General features: G+C 32.2%; 2 protein-coding genes and 1 long non-coding RNA gene across 3 annotated transcripts; 1 reads left to right on the top strand and 2 right to left on the bottom strand.

The window, feature by feature from the left end:
• The first annotated feature begins 1571 nt into the window (after nucleotides 1-1571).
• On the top strand, nucleotides 1572-5736 carry LOC114425732 (aldehyde dehydrogenase family 2 member C4-like). The gene is made up of 9 exons (XM_028392683.1): nucleotides 1572-1790; nucleotides 2433-2575; nucleotides 3360-3743; nucleotides 4201-4290; nucleotides 4390-4563; nucleotides 4634-4771; nucleotides 4940-5077; nucleotides 5178-5239; nucleotides 5336-5736. The coding sequence occupies exons 1-9, from the start codon at nucleotides 1688-1690 to the stop codon at nucleotides 5607-5609; spliced, it is 1506 nt and encodes a 501-aa protein (XP_028248484.1). The 5' UTR covers nucleotides 1572-1687; the 3' UTR covers nucleotides 5610-5736.
• A 5272-nt stretch (nucleotides 5737-11008) lies between these two features.
• LOC114367296 lies at nucleotides 11009-11535 on the bottom strand. The gene is made up of 2 exons (XR_003657159.1): nucleotides 11299-11535; nucleotides 11009-11198 (listed from the first exon to the last, which is right to left on the bottom strand). It is a non-coding gene; the product is annotated as an uncharacterized LOC114367296 (long non-coding RNA).
• Nucleotides 11536-16438: 4903 nt separating this feature from the next.
• On the bottom strand, nucleotides 16439-19447 carry LOC114368860. The gene is made up of 3 exons (XM_028326132.1): nucleotides 18479-19447; nucleotides 17476-17547; nucleotides 16439-16735 (listed from the first exon to the last, which is right to left on the bottom strand). Exons 1-3 carry the CDS (start codon nucleotides 19118-19120, stop codon nucleotides 16682-16684), a joined length of 768 nt encoding a protein of 255 aa, XP_028181933.1. The 5' UTR covers nucleotides 19121-19447; the 3' UTR covers nucleotides 16439-16681.
• Nucleotides 19448-19647: the final 200 nt, after the last annotated feature.

Below are 19647 nucleotides of genomic sequence, written 5' to 3' on the forward strand. Positions count from 1 at the left end.
TTTTAAGTGATGTCAAGACTTTTTTTTATTGTACTACTTAGCTTATAAAAAACTTAAAGTCTATACGCATATAATTATTCTTTCATAAAAAAAAACCTTCTAATCAATTAAGGTGAGGTAGACTTTCTTTTTAGGTTTAGTTATTCATTTGATTTATGTAGTTGTATTATTATTATTTATTTTAATTCATATACCTAGAAGCTTTACATTTTAGTTTTTATACGACCAATTTTCTTATGCTTTAATCCCTTGTTATTAGTTTTTGGCAGTATTAAAGTATCATAAAGTTGAAACATAAGGACTAAAATATAAAGAAATTGCGCGTAGAAGGATAAAAACATGGAAAAATTAGAAACATGAACTAATTAAAACGAAAAGTAGACACAAGTATAGAATAAAAAATAGTTAACTAAACCTTTTTTTATATTTAATTTTTTACTAATATCCTCACAAGAATGGTTGGGAAATGAATCTTTGAATTAAAATATAATATTTAAATAAAACTTTCATTCTAAACTAACAATTCTAAAATTAAAATTTTGATATTGTAAGTAAAATTTGCTTGCAAATACGTCATACTCGAAGGTCGTCAAATAAGTCTTATAAAACTTAATTTGTATCTACTTGATCCTATATTGTTGCAAGGCAGCTAATTAAACCATTTCATGTGTGACTTTTATATTAAAAGAAAAAGGTTTGAAAAATTATACACACTAATACCGGAGCTATTTTTCGTTTTTGTGAAGTAAGTTTGATCATTTTTTTTACTGCTTGATAATTTGTTTTAACAATACCGCGCTAGCTAATTGAAAATTGAGAACTGTGTACTATACTTGATCTAATAATAACGACTGCGCATCCATAATTAATTTGTTTCTAAGTCTCGGTAAATTGTTTGATTCTAGGGAAGGAAAGGAAAAAAAATGTGACGTCAGAAGTAAACATTTTTTTTTTTTGATAATGATCAGAAGTAAACATATTGACTATAGTATTTGCTAAATATAATATATAAATACTCATAGCCAACATATATAGTCAGTTTTACTTATAACATATTGACTATAGTATTTGTTAAATATAATATATAATTATGATAAAATTAAATGTTGTATTTATTAAACACAATAAATTTATTAAATATAATATATATATCAAAGTAAACATACAATTAAAGGTTATTTACTTTAATTATGAAATTTTTATTAAATGAAATAGTAAATTAAAGAAATTGAATAGAAACGGTAATAGTTAATAAAGATATAAAACTGAAATTGAAATTAAATTCTACATTTAATACTTTTATTTTCCTTTTTTTTAAGGGACTTTTATTTTCCTCCTTTCTTGGTTTTGCATCATTCTTTGTATTCCCAGAAATTCTGACCATAATGTGGCATTTAACGTGGAAAATGCGAAAGTAAGAAAAAGGGTGAATTCCAAGTATTAAGGGGAGGCCAATTGCCAACAAACTAAACCGTTTTGAGATTGATATCTATCCACCTAGCTATGCCATCTACCTACCAAATGATCAACCAGCTAGCTACCAATATATACCATCATATTCATATAATGCATATGCAGTGTTGTGTCGTGCTACATATAAATAACTCTTGTGCTCCCTCTACAGTCTACACACACTCCCAGAAACTTGTTTGGTACTTGACACTCAGATTCACTCAAGTGGATAAGGATGGCAAATCTCAGCAATAGCCACTCAGAATCCTTTGTCAAGATTCCAACAGTAAAGTTTGCCAAGCTTTTCATCAATGGAGAATTCCTAGATTCTGTTTCAGGTTCCAATTACTTTCCTCATCATTTACCTCTATTCTACAACATTAGTAAATGTTTCTTCCCTTTATATGTAAAGCAAATAGTTTATTCACTTAAAGTTATAAATGATTCTTTTATATTGTTATCTAATCACAGATCATAATATATTATAAATATGTTGTGTTTTGTAATAACTATCATAAAAGTTATATCAATAATAAATTTTGATTAGTTGGCTACAGTAGAAATTAAACTCCGTATATAAAAGAAACAATATTTTTCATAGAACCAAAATGGATTAGATACATGGACCTGGCATAGAAATATATCTTTATTCTAGAAGAGGAAGCTTTATTTTGTAATTACATACAATTTGGAAAGTCCATTTAATAGGGAGGAGGGGTTGGTTTGATAAGAATAGTATTGATATGAATTATACAACGCCTTTAGTAATTGATATGAATGATGCATTTATGTTAGAATTGTTAATACATGTTAAATTGTCAGTACTTTATTTTGTTTCTAACAAATTTGAAATTATTCTTTTGCAAGTAAAAACGTATTTAATTAAAATGATCCCTTCTTTTTTATTTTTGAAAAGTTCAACTGACTTATTAAAACTTGTATGCACTTAGAATTTTCTTTTTTTTTTTGGAAAAAAAAAGGAAAAACGTTTGAGACTGTTGACCCAAGAACAGAGGAAGTGATTGCTGAAATAGCAGAGGCTAACAAAGAAGATGTTGATATTGCTGTGAAGGCCGCACGTGAAGCATTTGATTTTGGTCCATGGCCACGCATCCCCGGTGCTGTAAGTTCAGCTCTTCACCTATCTATTTATTTCAATTATAATTAACTGAAAAGTTGTGTACTCATCACTACCAAAAGCTGAGCTGTGAGTTTTCAAGGTAGAAAGTTGCCTTTTCACCATTATTCATAACAAAAGTTGAAAAAAGAATTTAATTGTTTGAATACAAATGCTTTATAAACTATTCTAGTCTGTGTCAAAAAAAAAAAAAAACTATTCTAGTCACTGCTTTTATTTATTTAGCTGTTGTCCTCAAGTTTTGTCAAATTTTTCCAATACCTCTTCTTTTTTATCTCTCTAGTCTCTACTGATATTCCTTAATCGTTTGAAAAACGTTAAAAGAAATAGAAGATCATGTGCAATTTTAATAAAATCTTAAGATAGGGAGAGTTAATATAATCTGCTCTACTTATTTTCATATGATTGCATTCTATTCCAATTGGTTTTTTTGCATGGTTATCAAAATAAAAATAGTTTAATTTGCATGTCCTTTCAATATATTTTTACACCAACCTCACCATTTTACTATGTTATCATGTTTATTAATCTGATACGACAATAATGTGAATTTTTATTGAATGTCAATATAAAAGTGATAGTATAAAAGTATATGAAATAGAGTTTGCAAAAGGTTCACACATTATCTAACGTACAACTTCTGAATAATAATAAAAAAGAAGTCAAGTGTCAACAATTTTACACATGCAGAAGATAGGCAATGTTCTCAAGCTGTCAAAAGCAGTGTGCAGCATTAACTAACTTGGTATGATCATGGGATGTTGGACAGGAAAGAGCAAAGATTATGCTGAAATGGTCACAGCTAATTGAACAGAACGCAGAAGAAATAGCAGCATTGGACACCATTGATGGGGGAAAGCTTTTCAGTTGGTGTAAGGCTGTGGATGTTCCTGAAGCATCCAACATCCTACGTTACTATGCCGGTGCTGCTGATAAAATTCATGGAGATGTGTTCAAAACATCTCGCAACCTCCACTTGTATTCTCTGATGGAACCTGTTGGTGTTGTTGGACACATTATCCCTTGGAATTTCCCTACCGTCATGTTTTTCGCCAAGGTTGCCCCGGCCTTGGCTGCTGGCTGCACCGTGGTCATCAAGCCTTCTGAGCAAACACCTCTGTCATCACTCTTTTATGCTCATCTTTCTAAGTTGGTATGGTTAAACACATTTTGTTTATTAGTTGCTTATCAAACACAGCTAAAGTAGCATTTGGTAGATGTGTTAAGATGGGACAGAACATACCATGTTGGAGATTTCACATTGACAAATGATATGATCAAAATAGTGTATATAAGTGGAGAGATTCTCACTCCATATTACATTAAGCATTTTAGCCATATCACCCGTGTGTACTGTTTTATTTTATGTTTGGTACATCTTAAAAATAGAACATCGAGTAAAAAAGTGGTACATTTTGGTTCTACCCTTTTTAATTGAATCAAAGAAAATGAAACACGTCTTTAAGTCAAATGCTACCTTAGGAACATTAGCATGTGGCATATCTTGGTATCTTGGAAATTTATGTTTGGTTTGTTAGTACCATTAATACATGGATGATGGACATGAATATATGCTGACAAGGTGTTTTCTGTTTTCCCTTTTGTTTAAGGCTGGTATCCCAGATGGAGTGCTCAATGTAGTGCCCGGATTTGGCTCAATTGCAGGGGCTGCAATAAGTTCACATATGGACATTGACGCGGTAATTTGTGTGAAACGTTCTATGGCGTTGATAAAGTTGAAGGGTATTGCATTTGTCACCAACTCCTAAGTTTTGCTGTGATTATGTTTTATGTTACAGGTCAGTTTTACAGGTTCAACAGAAACAGGTCGTAAAATAATGCAGGCTGCAGCCTTAAGCAATTTGAAACCTGTTTCACTCGAATTAGGAGGAAAGTCACCGCTTTTGATTTTTGATGATGCTGATGTAGACAAAGCTGTTGATCTTGCTCTCTTTGGCATCCTACACAACAAGGTATATTTTCTTCCAAGGAAATTCTGCAACATAGAAAAGAACAGACTTATGCAGTTTGAATAATTTTCAGGGAGAAATCTGTGTTGCATTCTCCAGAGTTTATGTCCAGAAAGGGATTTATGATGAATTTGAGAAGAAGGTAGTCGAGAAGGCTAAAACTTGGGTTGTGGGGGACCCTTTTGATCCTAAAGTTCAGCAAGGACCCCAAGTAAGAATACTTAAAATTGCCAAGTGCACAACTATCTTCACACTAGAATTAAAGTGATGTACCTCATTACTAGTAACCCTCTTAACATTTTCTCTTTCAATCTCCATGTAGCTGCTAGCATAAAAAGAAAATTCTTCGATGTAATTCTGACATGATTTTCTAATGCAGACTAGTAAGGCACAATATGATAAAATTCTTTCCTATATTGAGCATGGAAAGAGTGAAGGAGCCACACTGTTGACTGGGGGAAATCCAGCGGGCAACAAGGGATACTACATTGAGCCTACCATTTTTGCAAATGTTAAGGTGCATTCGAGCTCTAAAAAGAAGCGTGAAACCGGCTATCTTTATCATAATTGAACAATTGACCTTAATTATTTTGCTTCTTTTTGAAAAATTCATTTAGGAGGACATGCTGATTGCACAAGAGGAAATATTTGGACCTGTGATGACACTTTCCAAGTTCAAGTGAGTCCATCTTATATTCCTTTTCACTTAGTACAAGAAAAAAAGTTTGTTATTGTGCAACTGAATGTTGAACCAAGTTTGATATACGTGCAACAGGACCATTGAGGATGGAATTAAGAAAGCCAACAGCTCCAAATATGGCCTAGCAGCAGGGATTGTGACCAAGAACTTGGATATTGCAAACACTGTATCAAGGTCCATCCGTGCAGGCATCATTTGGATCAATTGCTTCTTTGCCTTTGATATTGATTGCCCTTTTGGAGGGTATAAGATGAGTGGATTTGGAAGAGATTATGGACTGGAAGCACTTCATAAGTTTCTCAAAGTTAAATCTGTTGCAACTCCTATTTACAATTCTCCTTGGCTTTGAAACTTCATTTTCCCAGGGTGTTTGTAAACACTAAACATATACATCATTTGGATCAACTACTTAATACAACGTTTTTATCTCTTTTTTTGGGATGCTAAGCATTAAGTTTTAGGCATCTTCTTAGTAATTATAATTTGTAAAGAGCTTGTGTGATGCCCAAGCACTTCAAAGAAAAGTAATGCAACAACAATTACAAATAAAGTCTTGTGAACTTATCCCATTAGATAAGGTCGGTTACAAGGAGAATTAAGAAGTTTGAATAGAGGGAGTACTTTAGCCCCTTATAATGAATACTTTCTGAAAATACTTAAATATAAAATAGAAGAAAACTAAGGTGAAAGTATTTATTTGAGTTCTAAAGTAGATGATAAAATCATTAACTTCAAAACTAGGTGAAACTTTTACATTCAATTCATTAATGATACTCCCTGCAACAATATTCAATCAGAAGGGAACTAAATAAATAAAAATTCGACCTGAACTTAAGGTTCCACGACCTTAAGAAACGCATATATTCACATGTTATATAAATTATTCAGAGAAGTGGTTACCACATGGAATCAGGCCAGGTGTTGAGGGGAAACTGAGAGTTAGAGGTACATTAAATGTAAGCACACTCAACATTGCAATCAGAGATAGTAAAATCACAAGTTTCCAAAGCCTTGTCTTGAACCACCCTTTTCTTCACAAGTACTCTAGAAGTAGAAGGATCAGCAAACCGAACAGAGAAGGATCCAGAGAAGTTTTCTGGCTCATCCTTTGCAGTCCCTTGGTCAAAACTTTGAGAGTAATTGTATGGGTCATAAGGGACCTGAAGGGGTGATGATGCAGACTCAAACAGCGTCTTCTTCTCTTTCTTGAGCTTCATCCACAACATTTTCCACCTCATCTTGATTTACAATTTGCATGCTCAATCTCATTGCAACAACACATTCCTGATTAAATGGTGATTCTCTTGCATGAATGACAACAATTTCTTATATCCATGGCTTTACTAGAACAAATAGTTCAAGTGTTCTCAACTCAAAATGTGTGCAGGTAAGTGAGGAGACTTTGGATATAACTAACAAAAGAGGAAGAGGGAAAATTCATGAGTTTGATTTTTCGCTGATAAAAAAACTAGCAAACTACCGTTTAATATTTGCCGACAAATAAAAAAAATAAAAATATATATATATATATATATATATATATATATATAAGCACCGTGGTTTTGGATTTGAAACAAGGGAATTAGCCACTCTCTAGGACCCTACTTTTTTCTTTTTAGGTTTCATAGAATGGTGTTGTTATTCACCGGCCAAGTAGTAAAAGCAAATCAGAAAACCTCAACTGAACAAAAAATACTATTCTCTTTAATAAAAAAGATCCTACCCCAAAACCAACGTCACCAAATACTTTATCTAGACTATGTGGATCATAATATGTTATCACATTCAGTAATGTGTATTTGTAACTTGGTCACGTGATGCACATGACATACTGCATCCTATTGCCTTGTGGAGCTGTGTTTATGGAGCAACTTGCCATGTGAATGATTTTTTTTCTTTCTTTTGGAGCAGCATTGTTATAATTTAATATTTTGCGGTTAGGGTGTTTAATGACCTTTCGTAATGGTTTACTTGGAGACGTATTACTAGGCAGAGAAATTCTCAGAAACTCATTTTTTTATGAACTGAACTTCTCTATCTCTACTTCAACTTACATTTAACTGTGTGGGTTATTAGGATTTTCTATTGAAACTAGAATTTTACTGTTATTGATAATGTGACTAAGTGAGGCATATTTAACAGTGCATGCTAAGAGAAAAATGAAGCATTATTTAATAGCAGCATTCTCACGAGCACCATTAAGTTTGTTGGAAAATAAAATGAGACTTACATATTACGGTTAAATAGTTATTTTTTTCCTGAATGTATAAATTACTGATAAATTCATTCCTAAAAGACTAAAGTTTCAAACTTTAGTCCCCGAAAGTGTAAAAAGTCTGACAAATTTATCCGGTTGTTCACCTACGTTTTTTATCATTAATAAAATAATTTACTTGACATAGATGAATGAATTTGTTACAAAATTGATTGACAATGTAGTCATATTGAATAGATTGAACGAAAATGTCAATAAGTTATCATTATTGGACCTAAATGTTAATAATTTTTTGTTGGGCAAAAATGTCAATAATTATTTTTCCCCGACCAAAATGTCAATACGTTTCCACTCAACAAAGATGTCAATAAATTATCATTATTGGACCAAAATGTCAGTAATTTTTTATTAGACACAAATGCCAATAATTTTTTGTTGTACCTAAATATCAGTATGTTTCTATTAGACTAACTTATTAGACCCCAAATGTTTATTACCAAATAAATATACTAATATGATTATATAAAATGTTAAAAAGATTAACACAAAACTAAAATATGATACAATATTAAACATTAAATAAGAGACTTCTTCTAATAAAATTCTAATTAACGTCATCGAACACTTTTCTTTCGATATTTTATATTATTGTAAATTTTGAAATAAATTAAATAATATATATGTAGATATTAAAACTAAAAATCTAAAAAAACCATTTTTTAATAAAGTGATATATATATATATATTATTCCAAATGAAAATATAACAGACTTAAGATGAACTAAATTCATAAAGTAATTGTATATTAAAATCATCTTTGAATTTTACAATTTTTTAACTATCATTTTAGTTTACCTGAAATAAATGAGTATGTTTACATTCTAAATAATAATAAATATAAATTTATTAAAACTATTTGTATTTTTTCTATTTTTTAGGCAATTTTTTTATGCATAGGTATATCTTCTTTCTTAAAAAATAATATTAAAATCTTGTTTAAAATATAGTCACAATTAAGATTTTTCATTTCTTTCCAAGTTTGTTTAGTGTATATCACAGCAATTCCACACATTCAAGTTGAAGTCACACCTTTTGAGTTACCAATAAAAAAGGATAAAATAGTAATTTTTGTTCTTGAATGTGTAAATTGCTAACAAATCTATCCCTGAAAGATTAAAATTTAAAATTTGGGGAAATTTACCCTAAAATTATATTTTACCCTTAAATGAAATGAAATTTGGAGTCTAACAAATTAGTCTAATAGAAACATATTGATATTTAGGTCAAATAAAAAATTAATGACATTTTCTCCAACAAAAAATTACTAACATTTAGGTTCAATAATAATAACTTATTACCATTTTCGTCTAATTTATTCAACATAGCCACGTTGTCAATCAATTTTGTGACAAATTCATCCATCTGTACCACGTAGATTATTTTATCAACGGTAATGGATAAAAGTTAATTTACGAATAAATTTATCGCACTTTTTACACTTTCGAGGACTAAATTTTGAATTTTAATCTTTCATGAATAAATTTATCAGCGATTTACATATTCAGGAACAAAAATGACTATTTACCCTTGTATTAATATAAGCAAGAAATTTATAAATTTAAAGTATTTTTGGGTATTGGGGGCAAACAAACATCTTAATCTCAAACTTAAGCTCAAATGAAGAAGATGATGCATTCTGCTGCATCAAACTTGGATCAGACTTATCCAGTAGCCTCTAAAACCTATGAAAATAGGACAAGTTCAAGCATATTTAAATGATAGGAGTCGACTATAATAATAATAAAAATTATACATAGAAAATGAAAATAAAATCTTTTTAAAAGACCAAAAATTACAAAGGTTAATTAATCGTTTTACATACTACTATCCAAAAAAATTCCTGAATTTATAAGAAAAATTGCTTAAGTATTTTTTTTTTACAAAAAAAACTATATTAATTATGTTCTAAAAATCTACTAAATCGTAATAAATTATGTTACTCTCCAAACTATCTTTTATAATAATAATAACCAAGGAGCATTAAATTCTGGAAATATTATTTTTTTTAGAAACAAATCAAACATGAAAAACAAATATTTTCAACTTCAAATTCTCAGGAAATTAAAAAGAATCTTGTACCAAACGCTCAAAGTAACAACAATACATTGCAAAAGGAAAATACTATTAAAAAGGAAATAAATAATACTCAAATATTTTATCTAAAAAGGGAAAAGTGTAATTATTTCTAAAATGAAGATTATAAAGAGGAAAATCATATTTTTTTCTTCTAAAAAGAGAAAGAATGATATTATTTTTAATACTATAAAAGAAAATTAGAATATTTTGTCAAAATTAGGAAAGAGATAAATAATACTTAAGTACTATTATTTCTATAATCAAATCCTATAAAAAAATTAATTTAATACTAAATTAAAATATTCTACATTGTAAAAAATTTAGAAATTTAAAAAAAAGGGGGCAGGGGGAGGCAAGGTCCTCCGAACTTGCAACCTACAAGTGAATTCATCCATGAGTTCATTTGATAAATGAAAGCAAACGTGTGGTCTAGACTCAAGAAAGAAAACTAACAAAGGTGTAGATAATTAATGGGAAAAAAAAACTATGTTCTACAAGTCTTAAGCATGAAGTAGAAGGCCAACTTGAAGATTGAAGGCAAGTTATAATTGGGTCAATCTATTTCAACTCAAGGAGAAGTGTTGGAAAATAAAACAAGTTCCATGTTGATGGGTAAGACCAAACATAAACAAGAGGTGTATATGTCTAAAGTGTCATTTTGGACAGACAAACATTTCAAGTTTAATCTCAAATGAAGTACGTTTAGATGGACATCCAACACACATGTATATTAACCACATACTTGGTTGAGCGTATGCTACGTTTTGGTTTTCCACCTTTTTTCATCTCGATGAGTATAATAATCCTGTCCAATATAATTTTTTGTTCGTGTGTGATTTTTCATATAAGCAACATTTTGGATGAATCCTTTCCATCTTTTTTAAAACATTGTTAAGTGAAATGAAGGGCCAATTCAGTAACCTTAAGTCAAATAAACCAGAATCAGAAATTCACTTTAAAAATTGATTAACAGAACATGAACAGTGTAAGTTCAGTGAACCTAGTTACAAAATAACTCAGGCACTTTGCTTGCTAGTAGCATATCCTCTTAACCCAATAAAAACCCATAAATAAATAACTGGTTATTAATCCTTTGAGCCCATAACATTCAAATTCGCACGGCTTGACCAGCTTGTAAGCGTGTAGAATTGGGAATCTATTATTTTAGGTTTTTTTAAAGTCATCAAAATGATTTTTTTTTACGCATAAGAGTAGAATCCTATTCCTATCTCTATCATGAGTCATCTGACAGAATCACAGCCAAACCGCGTCATTAAAAAATGGAAGCTTGAATAATGAAAAGAGAATTCCCCATACATACAACAAATTAAAGAGGAAATTTGAACAAAAAAAGAAGAAAAAAGAGCTGAGAGAGAAGAAGAAGAAAAACCATCCTCTGAAGAAAGTGAGTCAGAATAAATAATAACAAATTCCATGAATAATAATTACAGTACAAAAAGTTCTGAAATATTCTCTAATCTGGCCATGATAATAAGAATAAGAATAAGAAAAATTAATGCATCATGTATGTGATTGCGAGAGCCACCAGCATAAGAATGTAAGCAATTCCTTGATCAATTGCGTTTCCTGCAACAATCAAAACAAAAACAGGATTAATAAATAATAAAAAGAGAGAATTTTATTAGTTGATATAAATTAAGAAGTGAAAAAGGAGAAGAAAAATGACCATGACTGGTTGGAGGAGGTGCTGGAGAAAGAGGCAAGTCTTGAGCTTGGCCAAGACGGGAGATTGCCATGATGAACAAAGCGACAAGTGGGAGAGCGAAAACACTCACAGTCCTCATTTCCAAACGATGTCGTTTGAAGGGAGGAAATTGAACAAATAAAATCTGAAAAGGGTGTTTGTGTTTGAAGAAGGGTGGGTGATATTTATAAGAGGAGCCAAATGAGAAAGCCTGTTGTGGTGGCGTGGCGTCTGTCAGAAATTTCAACCAAACAAACACTGAGTTTTTGAAGACGCGTCACGGATTTCGACTCCAGTAATTATCAAATGTTTATAATTTTTAAATAATTATACTGTAAGTATATAGAGATTAAACTTATTTATTTAAGTTTTTTATTTATTAATTTATGATTTAATATTTGTCCATTATTCCATTGAGATCAATAAATAATTATGTGATATATATTTGCATTTTAATTTATAATATATATATATATATATATATAATTGTATATGTTATGTAGAAATTAATAGATATTATGATTATTTTAAAATACTAATATTTTTTTGTCATAAAAATTAATTAAGACATACTAGTAATGGTTGGTCTAAGTGGTATCGAATCTAATTTTTTTAAATAAGATTTTAAGTTTGAATTTTATGGATGAAAAAAATATGATTGAAAAAAAAATCTCATAAAAAATGATTATTTAATTTTTCTGACAAACATTAATCATTAATAAAATCGATAAATATTTCGTACCTATTACTTATTTATAAAAAAAAAAAAATAAGACATCACGTGGGAACAGGGAAGGAGAAGGGAAAGGAGAATTTTCTAATATGATAAATGTGTGTAACTGTATTTTTGCCTTACAAGTCTGGATTCTCAAGAAACAACTACCAAAGATTCAACCCCAAGTTTTCTAGAATATGTTTTTTTTTAATGATATCTAGGATATGTTGTTGTCATGGTCAGTCAAGAAAAATATTTCACGTTTGAATAATTTGTATATCACACTAACTCCGTGCAATTTCTTGTTGTATGCCTTGGGTTTTATGTAGAGTCAAGTTTTTTATGTGTGGTCTAAGAAAACAAGAAAATAAGGGACATTTTTTTCTTCTCTTGAACTATTAATTGAATCAGCAAAGCGTGAAGTAGGGTGAGTTTTCCCAGTTTTGTACGATTAAGTACTCTCATATAGGAAATAAATTTCACGGGATTATTCAAGATTTTGGATGATAGGTCAAATTATCAACGTTAAATGAAAGGTTGAGATCTCAATCAGATTTCTTAAAATCGTAGACGATCTTAATATACATTTTAATGTAAAATTTATAATTAAACAAATATTAAGACAATCAAAGAGCATGTAGTTTAAAAATGTAACAGTTACTATAATGGTTTCCATGTAGGGTCTTCTCTTTGTTAAGGCAACATGTAAGCAGGTTCGGTTGGGTAAGTAGATTGGTTTTCGGGTCTTGAAAGATCGTGTCCGCAATAATGACTTGGCTAATATAGTAGATAGATCCGGCTTATATGCTATCCCTTTACAATTATACAATTTTGATGATTTTTAAAATTAAATATTATCATTAAATATCATAAAGCGTTATTTTCATAAAACAATGCAGGGACAGAATGGAAATGGACAAGAGAAAAGCCAAACAGATAGTAGATGGAATCAACAACAAACTGGTGGGTTGGAAAAACAAGTGTTATTTGTGAATCTAATTCTACAGTGGCACTTCATCTAATTGCTGCTTCTTTTCACCCCTACGCCACTCCGATCAACCATATCAAATAGCGATTGGAGCTGTGTCTTCTGTCTTCACCCACACCATCAAGTTCAACACTGGACTCTTTCGGAATCTCTCATATCAGGGTGCAATTTTTGTTTCTTTATCTTCATTCCACATAAAAAATAAAAAATCATCTTCACTTGCATGGATACTTGAAAAATTACTTGATTTTTTTTGCATGTATATTTGATTCAGGTTCTGTGTTACTCAAACGTGGGTTTGCACTTGAAAATAAATTCTCTCCCGTACCTGAAACTAAACCTTCTGGTTGGAGAGAATTTAATTTAGTCTATGCGGAGTGTGTCATGTTTTTTTCTCTCCTAGTGAAATAAATAGATGTAAGTGTCACATGTATTTCTCTCTTCTACTGAAAAAATTCAGTCCTAGAGAGAAGTTTTATCCCTTCTATAAGATAGTATGACATAGCATTTATTCATCTAAAGCGTTTATGGGAAGAAGTCATAACTTGGGTTAAGCACCTGAATTGTAAAGGACATGCAATTGATAAGAGAACAAAGATTTGGGTTGAGAATCCGATTTGGAAATTCATCACAACATTTCTTATGTGTTATCATTTTATTTTATTTTTTGTAAATTCATATATATTATCATAATCATTGCAAAACATGACCCTGAACAACCAACCTCATTCTGTGAAATAAACACTTGCTCATAGTTAAAATACGCCCCAAGTCTTCATTCTGTGAAATAAACCTTTTCTGTTTGTGCTGCTTCTCTTCCGTGAACAACACCTTATGATAATAAAACAGCAAGAGAGATCGATTAGGTAATATTGCTTTCTAACTATGGGTAACCACTTAATGAACTTTTAGACTTAAATAGTAGATTGTGTCCCTTTAGTATTATTTTTCGAATTTGTTTCTTTCCTTCTTCATAAATTTAGTTTTATTCACTATTTTAATAGTATAACTTGGTTAATCTATAAACTGAGATTCAATATTTAATAAAATGTTGATATGGTAGTAAAATATTGACCCAAGTAAAATTGAGTTTGATGTTTTAATTAAAATCTTGAGTTGAAATTTTATAAATAAAAAAAAATCTATTAAAATGATGAATCAAATTCTTCACCATAAATATCTCCAAAGTAACTATCAAAGCGTCGATCAAATCACATAAAATATTATAACTAATAATCTCGTGTTTGAAGGTTTGAATTCTTCTCTAAAAAAAACATAGATACCTCCAAAACAAAATCCAGTGGAGGTGAGTCATCCCTACCAATTGAACTACCTTCATTAGAGCTAGAGGCACATGCCACGCAAGATCTCTTGTCGAGTTAAAACCATTAAATAGACCCACGTGGCAGCATCAAAGACAGATGCCCAAAGAGAGATGCTTGTTCATTTGTGATGGGGCCCACATTAGTTTGGAACTTTCGTTCTTCTAGTGGGTTTGGTCTAAACACAGGGTGGGGTTCGGCTTGGCCTCTTTTATGCGCACACAAATACAAAACAAAAATGAAAAATACACACTTTCTCAAAAACCTCTAGTAGTGCTTGCAAAATTTGCAGTGCAAAACAAACACAATAACAAACCTCTGTTGAAGGGAATCTATCCCTTATTATGCCAAAACACCGAAGAAGCCTTTACTTATCCACCACCTTTTCCCCCCTTTCTTTTCTTTTCTTCTTCCACAATGTCATGTCATATTACCTCCTCAGAGATTCTTTTCTTTTTGAACTCTTAACTTGAGAAAGTAAGGCACATATTATATATATGCATTACTGTACCTACTTTTAAGAAAGCACAAAGAAGAATCAATGTGTCACCCGGGAATTCCTTTTGTGAACCGAGAAGGGTTGATGGTGCATAGAAGATGGCTTGTGTCATCACCACTGGCAAGGCAGATTCATGATGGTGGCAGCTCTGGAGAGAGTGGTTCGGTGCAGCGATGCGTGTGCTCTCCGTCGCAGCATCCGGGGTCGTTCCGGTGCCGGTTGCATCATGTCAAGTATGTATGGTGTGGTAGAACAATTAAGTGATGGGATGTTATACAATTCTAAGCGTCCATAAAGGTTCTGGTTTATAAGCATGCATGTAAATAAGTGTTTCCTCTTTTCTTCTTTCACGATGAATGGTGAGAGAATTTGATATCACAAAAGGTTGGGAGCTACTTGCATTTGTGATTTATAATGACAAAAAAAATAGTGTTTTTCTTTGTTTTTCCTGTGCCAATTAAGGCAGGCTAGTGCATCAGAATTCATAAAGGATTGGGATATAAAAAAAAAAAAGATAATTTGTTGCATTAATTATTGATTCTAGTACTCAAATGTTGCATTAGAATGACGGTATATTATTTATATTAAATGAGAGACATCTAAATAGAAGGGAGTTGATAATCGCTGCAACGTTGTTGCTTTGAAGGTGCCTATACGTCTACTCTGTTCCTCCATTTTAGATTCATAATCTCAGAATCATATTATGTCCCCTTGAATAGCTGAGAGTGTTTGATGATTATTAGATATCAGAGTATACACCAAATTCAAAATTGACAAGGATATAGTTATACACTTACTCCCATCCATGAGATATCGATTCAAGGAAAAATTCACTCTATATCTCAAATTCTTTCAAACAGATATATCATGATTGGCTCGATCGTAAAATGAGTTACAGAAGCATTTTATTTTATTTTTAATTATGAATGATATCGTGAAGGTATTAAATGCTGAATTTCACCGTCCACGAGAATAAAACAGAGATCAAAAGCACCCAATCTTTAAATTACGATGAAGGAAAATAAGGAATTATACCCTTGGTCTATTTTCCCTTTCAATGGGGGCATGTGTGCCACCAACTGGAAATCTGCCAGAACCCACTCACTGAGAACAGAATATTTGTTAAAACAGAGACTACTACAAGAAATTTTATGCTAGGTGACAACCGAATAACCACTCACTGACGACGACATTCCACCAAGAAATTGAAAGTCAAAATTAAAAATTCAATGCAGGACTTTTAATATCATATCGTGGTAGGACCCGTGCCTACGAACAAAGAGGGCATTCCATGCCCTCATTCGCTCCAAACATCCAATTAGGCATTATGAGTGTCTTAAGATTTTCACATAAAATATTGAAACAAAAGAATAATGAACAAATTTCAGGAATTTCAAATAGGGCAAAAACATAATGTTACAGTATTAGAAGGAAGGTGTGAAAGCAAATCACATGGATAAATCACTATTCCATTTTTTATGACATTTCCTTGTGAATAAAATAAGGCAATCTTGGTCATACAACCAGTGGAAAAGACACTCCCAAAACAAAACTCAACTAGAATCAAGGGTGTGAACTGTTAACTTATAAGCGTGGCATTTAAAAGGATAAGTAAAATATACTTTTATTTCTCAACTATATAACTGACAAACTCCCAGGTACCATTTAAATTGAATTTACCTCATACGAGCGTTAAATACAAAATGCAAGTGGTCTGTAGTCAACCATAATTTACAAGGGTGTGTGATCCATATACAATTTTACAGCACGCTAAATGTAATGTAAACACCAGCAGCAGCGCTGTATAGACAAAGGATACAAAAGGTTGATACCACATCACATCATGTATCTCCAGCTTCAATATATGCGCTCTCATCCAGCGGATCACCTAGTGACTGAAGCAAATAAATAATGGATTAGCAAATTCTATATGTTAAATTAAAACATGCATAATAACAAGAATTTAAAAATACAAACAAACCCTATTGCATAACACACTTTAAGCTACAAAAGATCTCTATGGTAAGAAGGTAAGATATGTGCTCTTAAGACTTGCAAGTTAATGTACGTAGTTGCTATATACAGTATAACAACATTTTATACCTTTGCTTGTCGAATTTTCAAAACTTTTGGCAGGAGAAAGGCAAGCAATGATTTCAAGAAAAATTAGACACTCAGCCCTTTAAGTTGTGTTCCAGCTAACGAGCAATAGCCTTTCTCTTTCAAATTTCTCACCCATAAAAAGGCCCTACTGCCAAGTTTATGCAGCTTCTAATATAACATAGAGGAGGACTCTGCAATATTGCCTCTCTTATTTCATACTAGCTTTGCCTTGGTTTTAATAGCTAACATAACCCCATATATCTAGGGTAGCAAAAGCAGACAAAGTGTTTGATAATAAACGAAAGAGAACTTAATACAGAATTGCCAAGAGTTACACAAGATACAAAAGAGACATGTACATTGCCTTTGCACCTAAAACTTAGTTGCAGAAGTATAAATCAGAATAAGTATGCAATTCAGCAAAATAATGGAAAGGAACAATTTCTATCAATAGATGAAAAGGGCCATTCCTTGGCCATGAATATGCCGAAGTTGCAAACAATCGACTGATAAGAGAAACAAAAATCCTCACCTTAGGATAGCAGTCTTGTCGTACAATTGTCTGCTGGTTTATATTCACATCCACTTCGCACGACACTGTTGCCTGGATTTAGCATACAGTACTTTAGATATAAAGGTATCAAAAAGACAGAAGCATTCACAGTAATCATGTCAATTTCAAGTAAATACAACAACCAGATGACAAGTTCCACCCATCAAATAGGAGATTTTGAGCTTTACATTTTCAGTCAAAAAATAAAGTTAGTAGTAATAATAATAACAATAAACTTTTACCACCATTTCTCCTAACTCCTAAGCTATGCTAAAGTTAATAAAAACATAAGGTGATTAAATGCCAAATCTCCTATTTTTGTGAAAAAAGTCCTTAACAGACAAAGCTACCCACAAATGAATTACACATTTTGAGAAATTTTTTTACCTTCCACCCCTAAAGCATCTTCCGAATAAATTAAATGCCAAATCTGACTAATCTGGTCATAGGAAAATTCTAAATAGCATGAAACGAAATATGCAAGTAACTAACCTGATTTACCTCAAGAATAATTCTAATTCTCCAACAATATGTTGCTGTTAAACATATTATTTACTAGACGAAGAAAGCTTTAAATTTTTATGTTTCCAACTCCTAGATTTTGTAGGAGAATACAGTATTGCTCGTTCCATCAATTGACCAAATTGTTTTTCATTTTCTAACTTGTAATTTACCCTATAGGATCATAAAACCACATTTGATTCCTTATTATTTTCTCTTAAGCCTTTTTTATTCTTTCTTCTCTCTTCTCCTTAGAATTTAGAATCTAAGCACTAAACGTGTAATTTTAACATTGTAAAGTGTAAACTAATCAGAAATCATCGTTAGTATAACTTGTAAGTTAGTTAATATATAAGTCAATGTACAAACTTATTACTCCTTAACCAAAGTGCTCGTGCAGCATATGAAGTGTGAACACATTTTCAAATAAAAAACAATTGAAACGGAATTAAAAGATTGCTAATTGAATTAAGAGAAGCACCTTCAAAGGAACAGTGAAGAAGAAAAGGCCTAATTTCCCTTCAACTCGCGTGTCAGTGTCAAACGGAATCACACCCTTAGCGATATCTTCGAGCAAGTAGAACGCATCGTAGATAACCTCAAATCCGTCGATGGTGAGCGTGGCGTCAACGTAGGAGGAGCCGCGCGCCCTGATGCTGCCGCCGCCGGCGGTTACGAAGCCGAGCTGGCGGCCGCGGTAGCCGACGGAGACGGTGAGGGAGTCATAGGAAAGGGAGAAAAAGTCTCTGTTGCGAACTTTAACGGTGAGGGAGAATGAGAGGTCGAGAATGGGCCTCGGGTTGGTTCGGATCCCGATGCGGTCGAGTCGGATCCGAGCGAGACGAATCTCCGGGTCGGAGGGGTAGAGGAGGAAGGCGGCGCCAGCGACGAGGAGGAAGAGGAAGAGTGCCGCGGAGTAGATGATGCAGCGGCGGCGACGACGCTGGAAATGGGGACGGTAGGAGGGGAGCAAAACGACGACGTTTTGGGGGTAAGGATGAGGGTTAGGGTCGTAATAAGGATTAGGATTGGGATAAGGGTTGGGGTTGGGGTTAGGGTTAGGGTTAGGGTTAGGGTTGGAGGGAAGGGGCGAGTAAGAGACGAACTCGTCCTTCCCGATCATCTTCGAAGATTGTATGGTACTTTCAGGAGACAAACAAGTAAAACAAAATTATACAAACACCATTATTAATCCTTGCTTTTGCTTAACTTGACACTCAACAATTGTGGCATGCTTAATGTCTACAATTATGTTTTGGCATTTTTTAATTGGTGACTACTGTAAAAAATATGGTGACTCCTATACTCCATGACCATCGATCCCTCCACTGCTTGCATTGGTCTTGGTTGTGGAAGTGATTGGGTACGAGGTGCAAGGGGAGGTGGTCGGATATATGAGATGAAGTTGAGTGGGTATCATGTGCAAAATGCTAAACATAATGATAATGTTACTCAAGAGACAAATTAACAATGTACGTAATTTTAAACTCCTTTCATTTGTTCTTGTAAAAAAAGGAAAACAAAACTAATTCTTCCATTTCTTTCTTTCTTTATTGCTTGTTGATTGTATTTGAATTATTTGTACCTAATTAAATAGTCATGTCGATTGTATATAATATAAGTGCAATATATCTGGCTAACTTGATTTAA

This window comes from Glycine soja, chromosome 9, assembly GCF_004193775.1.
Source record: "Glycine soja cultivar W05 chromosome 9, ASM419377v2, whole genome shotgun sequence".
Taxonomy (NCBI): Eukaryota; Viridiplantae; Streptophyta; class Magnoliopsida; order Fabales; family Fabaceae; genus Glycine; species Glycine soja.

Coding starts and splice junctions, on each gene's coding strand:
- LOC114425732 (XM_028392683.1), top strand. CDS start 1,688: ATGGCAAATCTCAGCAATAGCCACTCAGAATCCTTTGTCAAGATTCCA. Junction 1,791..2,432: donor ATTCCTAGATTCTGTTTCAG/GTTCCAATTACT, acceptor GGAAAAAAAAAG/GAAAAACGTTTGAGACTGTT. Junction 5,078..5,177: donor CCATTTTTGCAAATGTTAAG/GTGCATTCGAGC, acceptor AAATTCATTTAG/GAGGACATGCTGATTGCACA.
- LOC114368860 (XM_028326132.1), bottom strand. CDS start 19,120: ATGATCGGGAAGGACGAGTTCGTCTCTTACTCGCCCCTTCCCTCCAAC. Junction 17,548..18,478: donor TCTTCACTGTTCCTTTGAAG/GTGCTTCTCTTA, acceptor TGCTAAATCCAG/GCAACAGTGTCGTGCGAAGT. Junction 16,736..17,475: donor GACAAGACTGCTATCCTAAG/GTGAGGATTTTT, acceptor TATTTGCTTCAG/TCACTAGGTGATCCGCTGGA.